A 22,166-nucleotide genomic window follows, 5' to 3' on the forward strand; every position below is an offset into this window, starting at 1 on the left:
CATTGTAAATTGTCCGTGTTTGAGCTGGGATTAAGCAGGTTCACTGGGTGGTGTGGTTCATGGGTCAGAAGAGCCTATTCCATGCTATATTTCTACAAAGTAAATAAATAATAAGAAATAATATCCCTTTATTTCAAGTGGCTCTAATACCTTTACCAGAGAGAGAGCAATGTTTTATGTATTTTCTAAAAACCTAGATTAGGATTGGCTAAGGAGTTTTGAGATATTGTTGACAGCTCGGTGACTGTTGATAGTGGTGTATCACATGTTGCCTATTTGGAATCAGGACCGGTATCCAGATTATCTCAAGTAGGGAGCAATGAGAGTGTCCTGGAGGAAGATACAGACAGATTAACTGAGGCCAGACTTTTACAGATTGTGTAACTGCTACACTATTGTGCTGCCCTGGGTTTTTTTTAAAGCTACTTTTGTTAATGCTTCGTTTTGATGCAATCTGGGAATGGGAAGCAGGATACAGATATTTAATGTAACAATCATCTTTCCCTACATTTAAAATTACTATGTTCTTGACTCCATGGATTGGACAGACAGTCTAATATCAGCTTCATTAGCCAGACAGAGGTCAACTTGTCACAGGTCCATACATATCTTAAACACAACAGATCTGCAGATGCTGGAAATCCAGAACAGCACACACACAAAATGCTGGAGGAACTCAGTTGGTTAGGCAGCTTCTGTGGAAATGAATAAACAGTTGACATTTCTGGCCAAGACTTCATCAGGAGTGGGAAGGAAGTTCATCCCTCTTTCTTTCCAGTATCGATGTCTCGCCAGAAACATCGTCTTTTTATTCCTCTCCATAGATGTTGCCTGATCTGTTGAGTTCCTCCAGTATTTTGTGTGTGTGTTACACCGTACATATCTGCTGTGTGTGGGCAACATCTACTCAACTTAGAACCTAATCTTTTTTTTCTGCTGGTCAGTACAAGAAATGTCTTTTAATTATTGTGTTTATTTAAAGCATAAAGTCTCTAATTAAAAATATTCTAGTGTATGTTTCTCCAAGTGTAATGTCATGCTGGCATCTTCTGAAAACTGGAGGGTATTCAGTATTGGTAGATGAGTACTAAATATAAAAACTACATTACTGTCTAATCTGTTGGCCTTCTAGAACTCCCATCTGGCTGTTCAGGGTCACTAGGATATTTATTGACCTTCTAGAACTCCCATATGGCTGATTTTGGATCACTAGGATCACAGTACCTTTTATGTGTACCATGCACTGCATGCATTTTGAAGTATGTTTTATAACTTGCTTATTGTAATATTTTGTTTTATATGCTGAGTGCGATATATATGATATATATGTTTTGAGGGTGCACTGTGGTCCGGAGGAATGTTGTTTCATTTGATTGTAAACATGTACAGATGACAATAAGCTTGAACTTAAATTTGATCTTGCCTTCGTGAAATAATTTACCTGTTTAGTGTCTTTTAATTTTGAAGATTTTCTGTTTAAGTGCTAGCTACGTCATCAAAATCTGCACTTGATTCAGTTCCGTTGTGTATTAAGTATGACTGAAGATACCTTGAGTGCTTTTTGCCTTTGAATTCAGAGGAATAGTTTATTATGGCATGAAACACAATACAATTCATTTTAAGTCCGTATCATGTTCAGATAAACATTAGTTAGCAGTGTGGTAAGGGATCGTTTCTCTGCAGCAGTGACTCAGCATCAATTTGCAAGCTTTCAATAAATATGACTGAATTTATTGGATAGATTTTCTGCTGATTGAGAATGGATTTCCTTTCTTCTTAAGATAATAAAAATGGCTTATATTCATCCTGTTTGTCATAGCCTATAATTTAAATGGCTTTGAAGCTGAGTAGAATAGTTGAAGTACTATCTATATAACACTAAAAATAGGCATTTACTTCAATTAACATAGAACATTCCAAGTGATTCCAATGTCAAAAACAGTATGATAAGAAAGAGTACCCAGTCAACATATGCAGCAATACTGAGGACCCAAACCATTTTTTTTTGTGTTGCTCTCTTATCCTGATTATTTTCAGGACCAAATATGTTCAGTGTTAAGAAAATATTATTAGTTTGTCCTCATGTTTACTGAATTTATAAATGAAAACTAAAACCACTGCAATGGGTCATAAATGATCTGGATTTTGGGAATTGATCACTATAATATATATGTATATATCATTCATGCAATTGCTAGTATTGGAGAACAATTCAACTGGTGCGCAATATTTTCATTTTCTCATGATAAAAGCATTACACAAACATGACAATTCTATTGAAAAATTGTTTTTTTTTATCTTCCAGAACATGAAAAACATAGACTTTGCAAAAGTGCAGATTACATGAATTTACACTTCAAGGTCAAGTGGTTGTATAATGAATATGTAAAAGATCTGCCAGCTTTCAAGAATTCAGTCCCAGAGTACCCGGCGTAAGTATTCCTCTAATTCAGGGATTTCCAACTTTTTTTATGCCATGAACCCCTACCATTAACCAAGAGGCTTCATGGACCCCATTTTAGGAACCCTGCTTTAATCGGCTTGAAAATGGGTCTTGCAGTGTGGTTCATATTTAGTCTGAGTTGCTATTTTAAAGGAGCATTCACTTAGACTACACTAAAGTTTCATTACTTAAGGTATTTAATACATAGGACCTTTATCTTCAAGTGAGAAGATGCCTTGCCTTCATTAACTTTCCTGGTAACTTGCTCAAAAAATTCTATTCTGGCAAAGGAGTGTTGAAAATTAAAACCTTCTTATTAACAACCTTTTCATTTTAAGATTGAGTTTTTAATGATCTCACTTGCAAACAATTGGTTAGCTTAAACTTATTTACTTGCTGCAGGTATTAGAGCAGCAGTGAAGGTCCTCCATTTCTGGCAGTGCTCAGGGCTTCTTTCATCGTGTCAGTAGCTTCCTTGGTTTTCTCTACTGTCAATCATGCAAGTCCTGACTAGAAACTCAGGAACACCGTTGCACTCAGATGAAGAAGGAATCTGCATTGCTGCTTCGTAACAATTTTGTTTTACCAGTCAGGGTTGTTAGCCCTGAGCTGAACTCCCGAACCTGAAGGACTGGTGGACTACTCTTGGTCTGCCCTTGACCTGTTTGGCATGAGTGACCCTACCAAGAGCCAAAGCATAAAGCCCTCTCTCCAGTCAACATAGCTCTCTTGGGTCACTGAGGTACATAAGCCTCCAAACCATGACAATGTTGAGGTCCACTTGGAAATAGCTTTAACTGATGAAAGATAATTGTCTCAGCCATCACGAGTGAAAATATGGAGCAGGAGCAATCATAAAGTCAACCACGCACTTTGCATGCATCAGCCAATTTTAGAGCACTCTCCACCCACAGGGTAGGTTATTAACAACAAAAGTACTCCATAATCCTTTGAATAGCTGCTTCATTACTGCTTAGGCTCATAAGATAATAGAAATTGGAACCAGGAGAGCCTTGTTGCTTCGTATCGTAGGAGAGCAAACATTGTTAAGGAATGCATAAAGCATAGGAGAACTGTAGAAGACAAATTATTTCAATATAGTGAAGTGGTTCATTTTACTGGAGAATTAAGGGCATTTATTTAAGAAATGAGGTACAACCAATAAACACTGAAACTACAGAAATAGAGCAACACACAAAAATTGCTAGAGGAACTCAGTAGGTCAGGCAGCATCTATGGAGAATAAAGAGCTGAGGTTTCAGGCTGAGCCTCATCATCAGGACCCTTCAAAGTTCAAAGCAAATTTTATTATTGAAGTATATATATGTCACCATATATAACCCTGAGTTTCATCTTATGAGCATACTCAGCAAATTTATGCAATGGTAACTATTGCAGGTCAATGAAAGATCAACCAGAAAGTGCAGAAGATATCAAACACAAATATAAATAAATAATAAATCATGAGAACATGAGATAATGAGATCACAGGTCCTTAAAGTGAGGTCTTTAATTATGGGAACATTGCAATGAAGGGGCAGGTGAGTGTAGTTATCCCCTTTCATTCATGAACCCAATGGTTGAGGGGTAGTAACTGCACTTGAACCTGGTGATACAAGTCCTGAACCTCTTGGACCTTCTACCTGATGGCAGGAAAAGAGAACATGATTGGTTAGTGGGGAAGTCTGATAATGGAAACTGCTTTCCTATGACATTTCATGTAGATATGCTCAATGGTTGGGAGGGCTTTACCCATGATGTACTGGACAGAATCCACTACTTTTTATAGGATTTTTCTTTTAAAGGCATTGGTGTTTCCATACCAGGTTGTGATGCAACCAGTCAATACACTCTCCACTACACACCTATGGAAGTTTTAGTTGTCATGCTGAATCTCTGCAAACTGAGGAAGAAGAGGTGCTGCCATACTTTTCTTCACAATTATACTTGCGTGCTGGGTACAGGACAGATCCTCTGAAATAGTAACTCTGAAGAATTTAAAAGCATGAGTCCTGATGAAAAATCTCGGCCTAAAACATTGGCTCTTTATTTCTCTCCATAGATGCTGCCTGACCTACTGGGTTCCTCCAGCATTTTGTGTGTGTTGCTCTGGATTTCCAGCATCAGCAGAATCTTCTGGTTATGAAACTGGAATAATTTACTCTTTTAATAACTTAACTGAAATAAGCTGATTAGTTTGATAATAATGAAGAACATATATTAATTTTACTAGCTTATTGTTAATTTATTTGCAGAAAATAGTTTCTTAATTGTTCTTAAGGACTAACGTCTATGAATGACATTGTTTATGAGTATAATATATCTATTTGTAAAATGCAAGATTAAAATATGACACTTTTTCTCCCACAGTTGGTTTGAGCCATTTGTTATACAGTGGTTGGATGAGAATGAAGAGGTGTCTAGAGATTTCCTACACGGAGCTCTAGAACGAGACAAGAAGGATGGCGTAAGGCAATTTGTATTTACTATTGCATTAACTAACTGCTGCCACGGCAGTCATAAATTGTTTATATTCCTCATTCTTTGGGGAGGACAGTGATTTGGCAGCAGATGTGGAAATACACTGGTCAGAAACTGCTTTCCTGTCAATGCCTGCACTGACTTTTGAAAGAGCCATCCAGTGATTTCCTCTCCCCTGCTATTTCACCATTGTTCTAAAATTATTCCCTCGTCACATATTTATACATGTCCTTTAGAAAACTATGCATATTGTTTCCGCTTTTCATACAAAAATATTCCAGATTAAGTATGCAATCAAGTATCCACAAATATATATTCACATCTTGGCTTAAAAATTGCTGTGATTGCTCTGCGATACATAATCTCAAGAGGCCAAACATCACCTTTATAGCACAGTGTTCTCTTCATATCATCTTCGTGGAGAACCCGCACCATTTTTACCACTAGAGAGGGGGAATATCATTGTCATGCCTTGCTCCAATGTAAATTTCGCTGCCACCTGAGGTTACAAATTCAGATTTTTCAAAATTAATTTTGTTTCCTTACGTGGAAGCCAATCACCGTAGCCAAACCAGTATTAGAAAAGATGAGCTCTTCAGTCAAGATCATTCTACCTATCTAATGCAAGTTTACTCAGCTCTACAAGTATAGCGATAAAACTACGTAGTCTACCAGTAGTGATTACAAAATGTGAACAGATGAAAGAAGATAATTTTCAGTAAAATTATCAGTTGTCATTGGAACCTGGAATAAGCTGCTTGCTGATATAATGCAGGCAAGTTCAATTATGGTGGGGAAATACCTCAAGGGTACTGAGAAAGGATAGATAAGCAAGCCTAGTAAATTAATCTGCTAGAAACTCAGCATGGGTGTGATGGCCAAATAGCCACTTGTGTTGTTGTCATTTGATGATTCTCAAAATGCAAATTCACAGAATCATATATGGCCAAAGCACAGAAGAACTCCATCTGGTCCAGAGTGAATTACTAACTGCACAAAACAATCCACCTCATTCCACTTCCCTGTTCTTTTCTCATAATGCTGAAAATTTCTTCTTTTCAAATGCAATCCAGTTACCATTTGAAAGCTACAATTTTAGACTAAGTCTTGTAGACTCACATTTCTAGCTATCAAAATACATTTTAACATCCCTCATTGCTGGAATATATTTAGTAGATCTCACCTGCATCTTTTTGAAAGCCTTTACATCTTCCCTAAAGTGTGATCCAGAATTGTGGCCAAACATTACATAAGTTTATCGGAGCTCTTTTCCCCTTGTAATATATGCTACATTTTTTTAAGCACTTTCTTGATGTTTTTTTTCAATGACTGTGCATTCGAACCTCATTTAGAATTGTGTCTATCCACTTATATTGCCTCTATTCATTATTCTGAGCAAAACGTAGTACTCTGCATCTCATTGTTTCATTTGACATCTGTTTTCCTGCCCTCTCTTTCTATTTCTACCATCTTTTATATTTCTCTATTGTGTTCACTTTTCACTACATTTACGAATTTTAAATTCTCTGCATTCAGCAATTAAGCTTTGTAGGCTCAGATCTAAGCTATTTGGACATGTTAAGAAAAGCAAAGATACTAGTACCAATGCTAGGGAGTTCCACTGCACACTTCATTCTGAGAAACAATCATTCTGTTATGTTATCTGTTTCTAGTTATTTAACCAATTTTCTATCTGAGAACAATTTGTGTAAATAGATTTGGTGTCTAAATGATTAGATGAAAAGTCTAAATGTTCTTTGTTTTAACCACAGTTCCAGCAAACATCAGAACATGCCCTCTTCTCTTGTTCTGTGGTCGATGTTTTCTCACAACTGAACCAGAGTTTTGAAATCATTAAGAAGCTCGAATGCCCTGATCCTCAAATAGTGGGACATTATATGAGAAGATTTGCCAAGGTAAGGAATGAGTCTTTGTGAATAAATTTGGTGAAATGGCATTGAATTATTGTCAAATTCAGCTTCACTATCATTCAAGAAGTTTTGACAAATCGAATACAATGACGTACATTGCTTTTGCCATAGTATCGCGTTATATTTGTATATAACTTTGGTTAGGCCACAGTAGAGCATTGCATTCAGTTCTGGTCACCCCATTACAGGAAAGATGCAGAAGCATCAACAAGAGAAGATTCAAGCAACACAAACTAAATGCTGGAGGAACTCAGCAGGCTAGGCAGCATCTGTAGAAAAGAGAGCAGTCGACATTAAAAGTGCTGCCTGGCTTGCTGAGTTCCTCCAGCATTTGGTGTGTGTTGCTTGGATGTCCAGCATCTGCAGATTTTCTCTTGTGTTTAAGAGAAGTTTCAACGAAGGTTTACAAGGATACTGCTTTGATCAGAGTGCATTTACTATAGGAGAGGTTTGTCAAACTAGGGTTGTTTTCTGTGGAGCAGCAGAGGCTGAGGGAGACCTGAGAAATTTATAAAATTATGAGAGGATAGACAGCCAGAAAATTTATTTCAGAGTAGAAATATTAAATGCAATAGCTTTAAGCTTGGAGTGAATATGCAGGATAAGTGTTTTTCACACAGCCAGACATGTGCCTGAAAAGTGCTGTTACCAGTGTTCGTGGAAGCAGGTATAGTGGTGGCATTAAAGAGGCTTTTAGAAAGGCATTTGAATATGCAAGGAATGGAAGAATGTAGGTTATGTACAGGCAGAAGAAATTAGTTTAATATATTATCATTAAAGGCACAAATACCTTGGGCTGAAGGGCCTGTTTCTGCGCTGTACAGGTCCACATTCTGTATGGTAGTACCTCTATAGACAGACAGACAGGCATACTTTATTGCTCCTGAGGGAAATTGGGTTTAGTTACAATCACACCAACCAAGAATAGTGTAGAAATATAGCAATATAAAACCATAAATAATTAAATAATGATAAGTAAATAATGCCAAGTGGAAATAAGTCCAGGACCAGCCTATTGGCTCAGGGTGTTTGACACTCCGAGGGAGGAGTTGTATGATGGCCACAGGCAGGAATGACTTCCTATGACGCTCAGTGTTGCATCCCGGTGGAATGAGTCTCTGGCTGAATGTACTCCTGTGCCTAACCAATGAATTATGCAGTGGATGGGAGACATTGTCCAAGATCCTCTTTTCAGACATCACCATCAGAGAGTCCAGTTCCACCCCCACCACATCACTGGCCTTACAAATGAGTTTGTTAATTCTGTTGGTGTCTGCTACCCTCAGCCTGCTGCCTCAGCACACAACAGCAAACATGATGGCACTGGCCACCACAGACTCGTAGAACATCGTCAACATTATTTCTCTATATTTATTAGCCAGAATTTAATTATTTTTATCTTTGTTTCCTGCCCAGTTGAGATGGAAACCATTCAACTGTTTGTCTCCCAGAAGGTTCACTCCATGGATCTTGGTTTAAATTTGGTACCTTGGCTCTGGCAAGTTCCTGACTTCGTATAGTGCCACTGAACAAACTGCTTTGTGTCGGGGTGGGGAAGAGAAATGATGGTTTCTTCTGCCAGATACTTTGATCCTTTGGTTTCTGGAGTTAAAATAATTCCTGAGTAATAAGTATTCCATACAATGCAGTAGATCACTAGTTAATGAAGGATCAACATTCTTTGAAGTTTCGTGCATTGCCCATTCCTTATTGATGTCTTGGAAGTGATAGATAACTTCAGTCAAAGCGTTTACAATAAGAAGTATGTCAAATAATGTGTTCCTCTTACGAAACCTACCATTTAAATGTTTCACATATGAAGGTTATCTTGAGCATTTCCTTGGACTTCAAGGTCTACAGCCATGACAAAAGTTTTGTGAAAATGTTCCCATCAAGAACTTTTTATTAAGTGAAAATAGAGCAAAGGAATTGGAAATGAGCAGCAAGAATCTAGTGGGGGAAGGAAAAGAAGAAGGAAAGTCTAAAGAAAGATGGCAGGCCAACATGCTTTGCCTTTCTTATACCATAGAGATGAGATATTCTATTCAAATTTGTAGATAAGAGTTAACCAATTGATAGCCCCTATTCAGATAATGTGATGCCTGAGAAGCTTCGAGAAAGAGACAAAGCTATTACCACTAGGAGACATACTAAACAGTATATAAAATACAAGCAGGCATAAATTGTTAAACTGCAAAAAAATGGCAATTATACAATCTAATGCAACAAGTATGACTCCTAAAGAATGACAGTTCTCAGACATTGTACTATAGTAAAGATTAATCTTTATGCTCAATAACAGAAAAGGGTTTTCATTCAGATTCGCTGATGTGAACATATTTTGTGCAACAATTGCTTTTAAATATCCATGTATCAAACATTTTTAGGTTGCACTCTGATTCAATATTCCAATATCAACATGGATGTATCATCCTTTCTGTACTCTACAATTTTTACAAAAAAGACAAATTCTGGTGTTTTTAAAAAATATTTTCTTTTTCAGACGATCAGCAATGTACTACTGCAGTATGCTGAGATAATAGCTAAGGATTATGCTTCATACTGTTCAAAGGAGAAAGTGGTAATCTATCACTCTAATATTCTAATATAGTAGCCTAAAGCACTATAATGTTGGAGTCAGAAAATTGGTAAAACTTGGCAGTTCTCTTATCATCTATAAGAAGAAATGATTACTTGATGCTTTCAATGTAACAACTTTGTGACACCCACAGCCTAGAGATCGGATCATGTTCTGCTGTTTATTTCTGTGTTGTGAGACTCAAAGTGTAATTAGCAAAACTATTTCAGGATTCTTTTGCATCATTCTGGAGATGCAAGTATCCATATGAATGCTTGACAGTATTTCCATGTCAGTCAGCCATTAAGTCACATCAGTTCATGTACAAGAACATTACTGGGCATTGTTCAGCACTTCTGGGTAACTATATTTGTGTAGCTTGTGTATGGTATTTTAGTGTGATGCTGAGATACATCCTGGAATGCAGTGATGTAACCTGGGGTCATCGGGTGTTGTGGGTCTTTCAACATCAGACATACTCACCCATTCAACCCAACCAGGGTTGGTCAGGTCCTGGCTTATGTCCCAGCAGTGTTCGTCCATCAGCCACACCCATTAATCCATCTGGAGGCTTGCTGAGAAGCCTCTGTAACACTCATGGTGGCTCTTCCCATAATGCCAAGGAGAAAGTAGGTTCTGCACAGCAAGCAGCCAGCAAAGCCTCTGCAGTCCACCTCTGTAGCCTCACATCATGCCCTCCACCCCTGTCTCTAGCACTACTGTACCAGCTCCTGCTATTTGGCTTTCTTACCTTCAAATACCTCCTCAATTGCTCCTAAAATAATCACAGGGTCTCCAGTAATGTTTGCGTAACCACTTCAGTTATGTCTTCAGCACCTTGCTAGTATTTTGCAATTTCATATTTAAAGAAGCATCAAAATTTAAAATTCACTTGTTAATTCTCAGTCATTGAGAAATACACGTTCATTTTATAATTTTGCACATTCTATAGAATTGTGGTATACTTTTGGATATTATTGATATTTGTTGTGAAATTTGATTATACTTATTTGCCAATATTTAGCATTTTATGTGAAGGTGTGAGCCTACAATCATAGAAATAACTACTGATATACATATTCAAATTCTGCAGCCATGTATCCTGATGAACAACATTCAGCAGTTACGAGTGCAGTTGGAGAAGATGTTTGAAGCCATGGGAGGAAAAGATGTGAGATTCTGATGTTTTTCATTTGTTTTTACTTCAGAATTTAAGTAGTTAATAACCTAAAGAATTTTATTATTTCAAACCTTAAATTTTCTTGAGCTTGTTATAGAATCAGGGTCCTAAATATTAGTAAATGGAGGAATGTCACTAATTATTTGTTTATTTGAAAAATTAAACTGTTTAAACGTACTCTTGGGATTTTTGAACATACGTGTTTTCTATACTACATAATATACTGAAACACAAATCATTCTGGTATCAATCTCTTGATACCATTTCAGCCAATTATGAAGAATTTCAATTCCTTTCTTTAATTGTATTAAGCAGTTAGTGTTTAAATTTTCATTCAGTTGTTATTTACCTTTACAATGTATGAAAATAAGCAGAGAAAATATGACTGTGGTATGTACAGTAAAGCCTGTCTGTATTTGCAGCTGAATGCAGAAGCCAGTGACATTCTAAAAGAGCTACAAATAAAACTAAATAATGTGCTGGATGATCTCAGCAGAGTATTTGCATTAAGGTAAGGATTTCAATGTCTTCTAATATACAAGGCGCATTTGCAAATAATTATTGTCAGGTGTATAAGTATTGTTTTAGACAAGCAGTAATTTGAAAGTCGTATCAATCTACTAATGTGCACTTCGTTCGTTTGTAGCCATGTGTTATGATATAACAAAGCCTAACTGCAATATAGGTTGACGATGTAAAATGCATAGGTATTGTCTTCAAAGCTCAAAGTAAATTTATTATCAAAATACATACATTTCACTACATACTATCCTGAGATTCATTTTCTTGCAGGCACTCAAAGTAGAAATTCCATGTCCTTTTCATGGTAGATAGTAGGTATTGAACTGATTAATGCTAGCCAGTATTCTGAAAAGAGCCACTGGTGATCAGACACTTCTCTTTATGTAAGTTTCAGATTTGAGTAGACTTACACCAACTAAGGTAGATACTGATTGACACTTGCTGGTGAGCAAATCATTCTGAAAATGGTGATGGAAGGAAAATTGCAATCCATTTATTTATGACTTACTTGTTTTACACTCATTTAAATATTCCTTGATCCTATTGTACTCTTTGTTTTATTTTTAAAATACAGTTTTTTTAAATCATTTCACGTTCATGTTCAGTTTATTGTCATTCAACTGTACACATGTACACCACCAGATGAAACAATGTTCTTCGGGACTAGGATGCTCAACACAGTACTTATCTGCAACTCTCACATTTAACGTATAAAGTAATATTACCACAAATAAATTAGCTAATAATAGGCATTTATGATTCAAGTTAAAAAGTAAACAGTATAATGCATCTGATGCTTCATATGTGATGAGCCCAAGGTGGTGGCAGTCCAGTAGTCTTACATCCTAGGGGAAGAAGCTGTTTCCCACCCTGATGATTCTTACCTAACTATGGTACCTCCTGCCTGATGGTAGGGGTCAAAGAGCTTGTCAGATGGATGAGAGGGATCATTAGCAATGCTGAGTGCCCTGTGTACTCCTGATAAATATCTCTAAAAGGTGGAAGAGAGACCTCAATAATCCTCTCAGCATTTTTAACCATTTCAGTATCCCTCTGGCTATCAGATTTTAAAACTTTCTTGACCATGACCAAAGAAGAAGCTGTACTCCTTGCGTTACTTTTTGGTAAAGTTAAGAGATTCTAGCAACAAGATATTTGGCCTACCCTCTATTCAGGTCATAATACACAGAATTGGTCACCTTTCAGGTTTGGTAAGTTCACTCAGTTGGGTCTTTGCATCTGGTTCAGGTAAGCGCAGCTGGGGATGAATAGCCCTGTCCATTCAGTAAATCAATTACATGAAATTCTAATAATTTATGAATTATCATTTTTTCATACTTCAATTTCAACAATTACAAAGGCAGTATTATTGCAAAAAATTGTTTGGTATGATAGTTTACACCTTTTTCTTTCTTAAATAATATTTTATTTTTAATGTCATACTTAATATTTTGTTCTATGTTCAGTTTTCAGCCTCATATTGAGGAATGTGTGAAGCAGATGGGAGATATTCTCAGCCAGGTGAAAGGAACCGGAAATGTCCCCGCCAGCACTTGCAACAGCGTAGCCCAGGATGCTGACAATGTTCTCCAGCCACTCATGGACCTACTAGATAGCAAGTAAGTCAACATTTTCTCCATTTTACCTAATGTGTCATAAAAACTGAATCCTAAACCTTTCTCTCCTGCTTCATAGTGATAGCTAATATGCAAAAGGAGCCTTTGATTTCTTGATGTAAATAGATGCAAAAACCTTGGGAGGTATTAAAATAGAGAGCCAAATTAACGTTGGGTGCCATGATAGTATCGTGGTTAGCACAATGCTATTACAGCTTAGGTGTTCTGGAACTTGGAATTCAATTTTGGCATAGTCTGTAAGCAAGTTTGCACGTACCTTTCTGATTGTGCATGGATTTTTATCATGGGCTCCCAAGTTTCCTCCCACAGTCCAAAGACGTACTGAGTAATTTAATTGATCATTATATCTTGTCCTGTAATTAAGTTAGGGTTAGTCAAGTTTGTCAGGGGTTACAGGGGCAGGATGGCTCAAAGGACTGGATGGGCATAAATAGTCTTTCACATAGTTGAAAGTCAAAATTATTTCTTTAAAAGATCTGGTGGCAGAAAAACATAAGACAAAGGAACAGAATTAGCCTATTTGGCCTATTGAGTCTGCTCTGCCATTCCATTATGCAATTATGGCTCATTTATTATCCCTCTAAACCCCATTTCCTGTCTTCCCATAACTTTTGATGCCCTTACTAATCAAGAACATATCAATGATTTGGTCTCTACAGCCATCTGTGGCAATGAGTTCCTCAGATTCACCCCTCTGTGGCCACAGAAATTCCTCCTCATCTCTGTTCTAAAGGATGGTGCTTTCCAAAAAACCAAAGGATCACTTAAAATATGATGGAACCAAGGGGTTTCCGTCATATTCTTAAAAATTAAAGAACTAAATGATGGAGTCTGTTTTGATTCTGTCTTTCTGAAATTCTGGAAATCTATTCACCAGAAGAGTAATGCAAAATATGCAAAAGAGAAGTTTCTTCATTATATTTGAACATAAATACCGTCTTGAGAATATGCTCTAATAGATGTAGGCTGTGGCTCAGTGCTAGTACAGTAACCTTCCAATTTGAAAATTCTGTAGAATTCAGAAGAAAAGATTAGTTTTATTTGTCATATTGAAATATACAGTGAAATATGCTGTTAGTGTTAACAATCAACACAGTTCGAATATGTGCTCAGGCAGCCTGCTTCTGGCGCCAACATACATGCCCACTACTTACAAACCCGTACTAAACCATACGTCTTTGGAATGCAGGAGGAAATGAGAGAAAATCCACATGGTCACAGGAAGAACATACAATCTGCTTACAGACAGCAGCAGGAATTAAACCCCAATTGCTGGCGGCATAATGTGTAATGAGCAACTGCTAAAAATGCTGACTGTAAGAGATGTTAAGTGAAAGTTGCATCTGCCCCTTGGGTGACTATTATTTGCATAGATCATGGACCAATCTAATGTTCATCCCTCAGCCTCAATCAAAGTCAGATTATTCTGTCATTTCACATTGCTGTAATACACTTGAGTTGGCCACTCAATTCCACAAGCCTCTTCCACTGCATAATAAGATTATAACTGATCTGACAGCTTTCCTACACTATAACTGCAACTACTTTTAAGAAAAAAGACTTATGAAGAGTTTTTCTAAAGAGAATGCATAAAAGCAATTCTTAATTTTTTTTATGGCAGTGAAGGAAACCAACAGCTGTACAAAGCTTTAAGATATGTATTTAGGTGTTAGATGTGCTATTCTATAGATTCAAAGGCTTTCTGATCCTATTACCAGGGCTACCTACATCTGACCTTCCAGAATATTGCACACATTTTCCTCTGCTCAGCTTACTGGTCATGAAATTTTGTAATCTGTAGGTTCAACTATTCTAAGTCAGAGTGAACTCCTCTTATTCACTCTTCATTATCCCCAACTCACCTAAAGCTCTACATCCCAGAGAGTATTCACTCATTCTGTGACTTAGAGTCATAGAATAGGATAGCACAAAAATAGGAACTTTGGCCCATCTAGTCCACATCAAACTGTTATTCTACCTAGTCCCGTCAACTTGCACTGGAACATAGCCCTCTATATCTCTGCCATCGATGTTTCTATCCATATTTCTCTTAAAGGTTGAAATCAAACCTGCATCTTCCACTTCCACACTGGCAGCTCGTTCTACACTCTCACCATGCTCTGAATGTTCTCTTAAACATGAGGACTTCTAGGCTGCCAGTGTCTCAATTTTAAAACTCTCATTTTTGTGTTCAAATATTTCCATTATCTCACCTTGTCTCTTTAATTTTACCTTTCCAACAATTCTCTGGGCTCTCAACACATCTTCAGGTCCAGCTCTGACCAATTTTAATTTGCTTTAATTGTACCTTTGTTCCTTCAGCTTCACCTCCTTAGGCCTTATGGTATTCAAATACTCTTTCTAAAGTTCTACACCTCTCTCATCTAACATGCGACACTCATAAAATATCTCGCACCAGATTATAGTGACCTGTCCTGGCAGCTCTTTTTGTGGTTTTGTTTTTTTTTCTGTTTCAATGTACAGTGCCTCATAAAAGTATTCAGCGCCCACAACTATTTTCACATTTTACTGTCTTGTTTTCTAAATTTAAAATATATCGAAGTAGGATTTTTTGAGCTTATCTACAAAAGATTTTGCATTGTATCAATTCAAAAGAAAAATTCCAAAACGTCAACAATTTACTAAATATTAAAAACCAGAATTGTGAGGCTGATAAACTATTCACCCTTTTTGTAATTACGATGCTAACTTTCCTTGGGTACAATACTGTATACTACCTTACCAACTCACCCAATTTGTTGATGTAGAAAATTGGAGGATCACCTGAATAAATATCCCCTCTCTTGTAAGGTCCAACAATATGGTAGAGTTTCAACAGACCAAAACAAAATGAAGACAGAAGAGCATTCAGGGGAAGTCAGGGAAATGATAATAGTGAAGAACAAATATGGGGAAGGAGGAATGGGCAAATCTTTCTCCATCACATTGTGCAAAGCTAATAGAGTTATCCAAAAAGATTATTGGATGTAATAGCTGTGAGAGGTGGTTCTACTAAGTACTGAGCAAAGAAGGATGAATAATTTTGAACTGCTGAGATTTCAGGTTTGAATTTTTTTCATGCTTTATAATTTTCCCCACCTTCTATCTATTCACCTTTCCTGCCCCCCACCTTTTTATTCTGGCGTCTAACCCCCTTCCTTTCAGTCCTGCAGAACTGGCCCAAAACATCAACTGTTTATTCATTTCCATAGATGCTCCAGCTGACTTGCTGAGTTCCTTCAGCATTTATTGTATGTGTTACTCTGGATTTCCAGCATCTGCAGACTATTTATAGTTTTCCTTTTTGGGGGGCTCTACTGTGAACAAAGGAGCATGTGATTCATAAATTAAAATTCTCAGTTAAATTGATCAAAATCTGGTTGTCATACTAATTTATATGAAGAAAGGTTTGGGGGCTGAATGTTTTCGCAAGGCACTCTACATATTGAAGTTCAAATTTATTGTCATTTGTCTTACACATGTATATAGCTACACAAAACATCATTCCTCTTGGGTCTTGGTACAAAACACAGCACAGATGGTCACACACGGCACAAAATAATATTAGCACAAGTCCCTGAGTGGCATGACCTGGACATTGATAGGTTGGCATAAAGTGCGAAGTGCATTTTTTATGTAGACAGTATAATGTTACTGATGCTATTGTAGTAAAACGAGCAGTCATATAAATATGTAAAACAGCAGCAATGAAAGATGGAAAGTGACCAGTGCAGGATGAGAGTGAGGGAGTGAGTGGTTGGTGGTTGAGTGGCTGGGCATTCAGACAGGGTTTACATGTGTGCTGGGTGGCAGCAGAGTGTTAAGAAGGCAAACAAAGCTAATCTTTAAAAATAATTGTACTTGGGTTGTTTACTGAGTTGAAGATGCAATGTGGAAGGAAATTGACTAGTTCTTATTTTGAGTGTTGGTGTGGACATTTGTTTCCTCTTCTAGTTTGACCCTTTTTGCAAAGATCTGTGAAAAAACGGTGCTGAAGCGTGTTCTGAAAGAATTGTGGAAGATTGTCATGAACACAATGGAGAAAACTATTGTCCTGCCACCTTTAACCGATCAAACGGTAAGCAGCAATTTTATTTTTAGTGATTTAGTGTGATATATTGTTACAAAGCAATGCAGCATAGCTCAGTGATAGGATTGCTCTACAGAGTGTCTGTACCAGTATTCATTTTGCACATGCTGTCCTTAATCTTGTTCATTACAAGTCCTGATGAAAATGCAACATAGCAGAGAAAACTACCACATGGACTGGGTTGCCACCTTGTTGCTTCCTAGCATTTCTCTGAATTAGGTCTTTGGTGAATGTAAAATTAAGAGGAACGATTCTATTCTAAGCCATGTAAGCGTTATTCTTGGTTGCCAATGCTATAACTGTTATGGAACTAAAACAAAGATGGATTGTTCTGTAACAATTTGGCCTGAGTTCAGGAAAAAGAACAAATAGATATCCTGCTCATTTTAAAAGCTAAAAAGAACTGTGTGATTTTAATCACTGATATTAATTGCTTGCAAAATAGTTAACAATGCAGGATCATTAGCATTTTCCCATCATTAAACAATATTTTTATTAGGAGAGCACTGTGCACAGGTGAAATACATATTCTTTATTTACTAATTTTTGAAAAGTATTAAGATCCATCAAAGAATGTTTTTTAAAAAGTAGTTCAAATATTTTTAAAGTAATTCTGTTGGCAGTATTTTGTTGATTTTTGATAATAATGCTGTGGCATTTTACCAAAAGGCCATAGAATCTTAATTCCTACTTTTAAAACCAACTTATTGAAAAAGTTGCATTGAACTAGAAAAATAATAGCAATATACTGGTCTGATTATCATTTTCTTTAATTGTTCTGCTCTCTGGTAATGGCAGATGATTGTAAGTACAGCACTATGTGTCTGTCTGTCTGTCTGCTGTACGTTTACTAGAATCAGCCAGTAATGTTGTGTGTGGCTGCGCCCGTTAGTGTATGCTGCCACAAGCTGATGCACATGGCTGACCCTGGTTAATAATAATGACCTTCGCTGGGTTCCCATACCTGAAATCTCCCCCTGTTTTGTCATTTGAATGTTTGCTCTTTTGGATTTAAATAAAGACCTGTCCAAAGTGTGTTGTATGTTTACAGCTGAATTCTGGATGTGCACATCATGGAAATGTCTATTTTGGTAAAAGCTAACTGCTTGTATTTGTTGAGATGTTATTATGTGTATCAGTTGCTACCACTATTTAATTAATAGCTGCAGTATATATGTATGTTTTGAAATGCTGGCTGATTCTTTTTCTGCAAGAGATACCTTTTTTAAAATGCATCTGCAACTATGTTTTGTTTATTTTTGTTTTGTAATAAGGGCTGCCAACACTGATTATATGCTGCAATCTTAACCAAAGTTCTTAGAATATCACAGCTTAGCTCTTAATTGATTTGAGAATCAATGGAGTGTATTGTTGGATTTTGTTGATGAAAGGCAGTACTTAAACTGATTCACACAATACAGGATAAATTTCAAATCTTTAAGAAGTTATTTTCAGTATGCACCATGGATAATAGATTCATATTTAGTGAAATATATCAAAAAGAAAATGTATTTTGGAGTACAACACCCAAGTACTGCCATGTGGGTAAAATAATTAACCGTGGAAATCTTAAGCACACTTTGATAACATTGTTTTTTTAAACTTTTTTAAAGTTGTACAGGCCTATTAAGTGGGGAAAAGTTCCTTTAAATAATGCAAACACGAGGAAATCTGCAGATGCTGGAAATTCAAGCAACACACACAAAATACTGGTGGAACGCAGCAGGACGAAGGGTCTTGACCCGATACGTCAAATGTACTTCTTCCTATAGATGTTGCCTGGCCTGCTGCGTTCCACCAGCATTTTGTGTGTGTTCCTTTAAACTAAGATGCCTTTTCTCCTGTAATATCTACCACAGAAATTACAGGAAACAATTTAAATTCCTGATAATCATCATGGTACATATTCAAGCAGTATTCACGTTAACCAACCAAAGTTAGTTTGCTGATGTGGCAAAGGTAACCATGAAGCTCTTAGTGTTGCAAAAACCTGAGTATGTCAAGAATCTTCTCAAGTCTGAATCTTCCACATCTTCACATTTAGTTGATCAGCCATAATGAAGATAGGACAAGAAAACCAATCTTAAAATATTGTAATATTTAACCCAAATGTGTGAAATTTACTAACAAAGGTAACATATCTTTGCAAGGAAACCTGCAAGTAAACATGTCCTTGTACACACAATAGTTTTGATGCTTAGTCATGATGCTAAAGGAAGTTGTTATTGTGCATTGAAAGTTTTGATCTAGCATGCATAGGTACTCTTCAGTGGCTTTGATTTGATCTTCAGTGAATATGATTGAGATTCAATCTCAGATTTATCTGAGTTTCAACCTCTCTCAGACTCGTATAGAATTCTTATCACCACCAGTTCTGTTCCAGACTCCAATATAAATTGAGCAAAACGTGTTATTTCATCCTGGAGAAAGAGCTAGCTCCCATTCAGCAGTGTAGAAATGCAGCTAAAATAGCCAAGTGTGAAAGTTCACTGGCAATAGGCAAGAACAAAAGAAGAGATTTATCATTTTCAGCATATTATATCCAAGAACAGTTAACTCCTGAAATTCTTACAAAATCCAGTAATTTTGATTAGATGAGATTAAATTAAATGATGTAACAAAATTCTCCGAGCATAATCTTCATTGTAACTAATATTGTCAGATAACTGTGAAAGTTCAGGCAGTGGATTTTGGGTGGATGGGGTATGTTGATTTTAATTAAGTTTAGTTCAAGGGTTTAATTTCATGATACTGGAACTAATGGTCTAGAATTTGTGATGAAAAATTATGAGAAGACGGAGCTATTCGTTACAAAGGATGAAATCTGTTGGTAACTTATAGAGAGCACACACAAGTACAATTAAATAAGAAAGATGATAGTGTTACAGTTGTGATTCCCTGTTCTTCTGTAATGCTTAACCACATTCTTCAATAAGATATACAGATCATGAAACTGTTGAAAACTTAAAGTATTTACAGATTATTTAAAAAGAGAGCCTAAAAATGTTATGCTCCAGTGGTGGAGGTGTGTGTTTTTAGTGCACCAAGCCATAATAAAATACTTAGAGTTATTAGCTCAGGAGAATTTAATGGTGTGAATTTAATGGTGGTCTCTCTAATAAATATTCTAAAATAACAATTTCAATTTTTAAAACTAAATTGTATTTAATATTCTACCCCAATCTCATTTATATTGCAATTTAAAACTGCATGCTGTAAAATGCTGGAGAACTTTCTTTTAATGTACATTTTACTTCTCTCTGAGAATTTTTTGATGTGCTTGGATGGAGTCAATTATGGCAGGTTCTATTGACCTCTGACAATAACCATTATAAATAGATGAAGTCCATGTCATAGACATTACTAAATCTCTATGGGCTTCGTTCTACAATGTCAGCAGTGAGTGCTTTAGTCTTGTTGATTGAAAATGGTAGCCCATTACTTCTGAAATCTGATGTAAAGTTGTCTAGAAATAGGATTGGAATTTTGATGGATTGAAATTTCCCTAACTCTTGCCATAGATCTTCTTTAAGAAGTGCAGTTTTGAGATTCTACATGTGTTGCAATTGTCCCAATTCCACAATAAATCATAAACTTCAGCAGAACAAATGAAGCTTGCAGGCCTAGAGCTGGTTGGCCACACTATGAGACTGTCATGTAATTCTGTCTGAGGCCTAATATTTTGCACTGTTATCTTTGTCTTTGCCCAACAAAAACAAAGTTGAAACAAAGGACAATATGGTTTTAATAATATTATTTCATGCTGCTATTGTTTAAAAATACATATGGTTTAGATTGGGATATCAAGTTGTATTAATTTAAATTTTTCCTCCTAACCAAACTTATGAAGCTTAGGTAGAACTTTTATTCAGACAGAAAAGTCACAGAGTCATACAGCATGGAAACAGGCTCGGACCACCACATCCAGCCAACAGTGAAAACCCGTCTATATTAACCCATCTTGCCCTGCAATTTACTATGCCGAGGCAATTTAGGTGCTCATCTAGACACTTAGATATTATTATCTACTACCAACACTATCCCTGACAATGAACTCTCTGGATCAAGGGTTCACAACCTTTTTTATGCCGTGGCCATTAATCAAGGGTTCCATGGACTCGAGATTGGGAACCCCTGCTCTAGATGGAAAAATGTCTCCATCTGGTCCTCTCTTGTCCTTGCCCTAAATTTACATCCTCAAAGATTACTCACCTCTGATAAAGGGAAAACATTTCGCCAGTATATCTATAGTCCTCACAATTTTATAATACCTTGGTCTTATTCTCCCCTCTCCAAGGAGAAAACAGCCTCTCTAGTCTCTCCTGATGATTGAAATGTTCTGTCCCAGGCAACATCCTGGTGAATCTCCACTCTATAACACCTTCCCTATAGTATGATGCCTAGAACTGCATGCAGTTCTCCTACTTGGGTCTAACCAGTGTTTAATAAATTTGGGGTGGGAATAGACATATAATAAGATGATTTGTGAAAGCTTTATCATTCATCTGGAATTTGAAGAGAGTTTACTAGTCCTACAGAACAGAAACTGACTGTGCTAACTATCAAGTGCTTTATTTTGATTGATCAGCACTTGATCCATGGAATACAATGCCTTGGTTATTCATGTTTTTATTGGAATCAGGTTTATTATCACTGACATGCATTGTGAAATTTATTGTTTTAAGCAAGATATAAAAATAACAATAGTATGAGGTAATGTTCATGGACCAGTCAGAAATCGGAAATTATCCATATGTTTCTTAAAATGGAGTTTAAGTAATGTTGGTCTTTACTTATTAGTTGCAAATGGTGGGACATTCTCAATGCTCTAGTCTCACTGGTGCATGACATTAATCCAGAGATCTATAACTCTTTAAAATCTGCTTGCAGGATTTGGCCCTGTTGCTGTCTTTGTTGCAGCATTTCAGTATCATTCTTAACCATGGTATCTAGGATGTAATGTACCATCCTAGAATTACAGTAGTATGCAAAAGTCTTAGGCATATATATAGAGCTAAGGTGCCCAAGACTTTTGCTCAGTACTAAATTTGTCAATAGGAGTGCAGATTGAGTTTGTAAGTCTGGCAGAAACAAAGGATGTTGGGAATGGTGAGCGTCACAGGAGGGGTATGGGACAGGTGGCAGAGAAAAGGAGTGTCAGAGCAGCGGGTAGTGTGGGTGCAGACATACCCTGAGAGACCAGGGAAGATAATTTGATTCCAAATGATTATTATTAATCATAGAATGTCTCTCTGGTGTTTCCTGCTCCCTCCCCTCTACCTTCACCTTTTCCAACCATGATTC

The 22,166-nt window shown here is 36.7% G+C and overlaps 1 protein-coding gene across 1 annotated transcript in view; it reads left to right on the top strand.

Annotated features, from left to right (window-relative positions):
• The window catches only part of unc13a (unc-13 homolog A (C. elegans)), a 299,553-nt gene that overhangs the window by 245,345 nt on the left and 32,042 nt on the right, over window positions 1-22,166 (top strand). Inside the window, exons 27-34 of the mRNA XM_059992392.1 lie at window positions 2,306-2,432; window positions 4,814-4,910; window positions 6,697-6,840; window positions 9,359-9,436; window positions 10,527-10,604; window positions 11,036-11,124; window positions 12,602-12,754; window positions 16,727-16,850. Coding sequence (XP_059848375.1) covers window positions 2,306-2,432; window positions 4,814-4,910; window positions 6,697-6,840; window positions 9,359-9,436; window positions 10,527-10,604; window positions 11,036-11,124; window positions 12,602-12,754; window positions 16,727-16,850 — 890 coding nt within the window. The remainder of the gene's footprint in view (window positions 1-2,305; window positions 2,433-4,813; window positions 4,911-6,696; window positions 6,841-9,358; window positions 9,437-10,526; window positions 10,605-11,035; window positions 11,125-12,601; window positions 12,755-16,726; window positions 16,851-22,166) is intronic.

This window comes from Hypanus sabinus, chromosome 16 (genome assembly GCF_030144855.1).
Source record: "Hypanus sabinus isolate sHypSab1 chromosome 16, sHypSab1.hap1, whole genome shotgun sequence".
Taxonomy (NCBI): domain Eukaryota; kingdom Metazoa; phylum Chordata; class Chondrichthyes; order Myliobatiformes; family Dasyatidae; genus Hypanus; species Hypanus sabinus.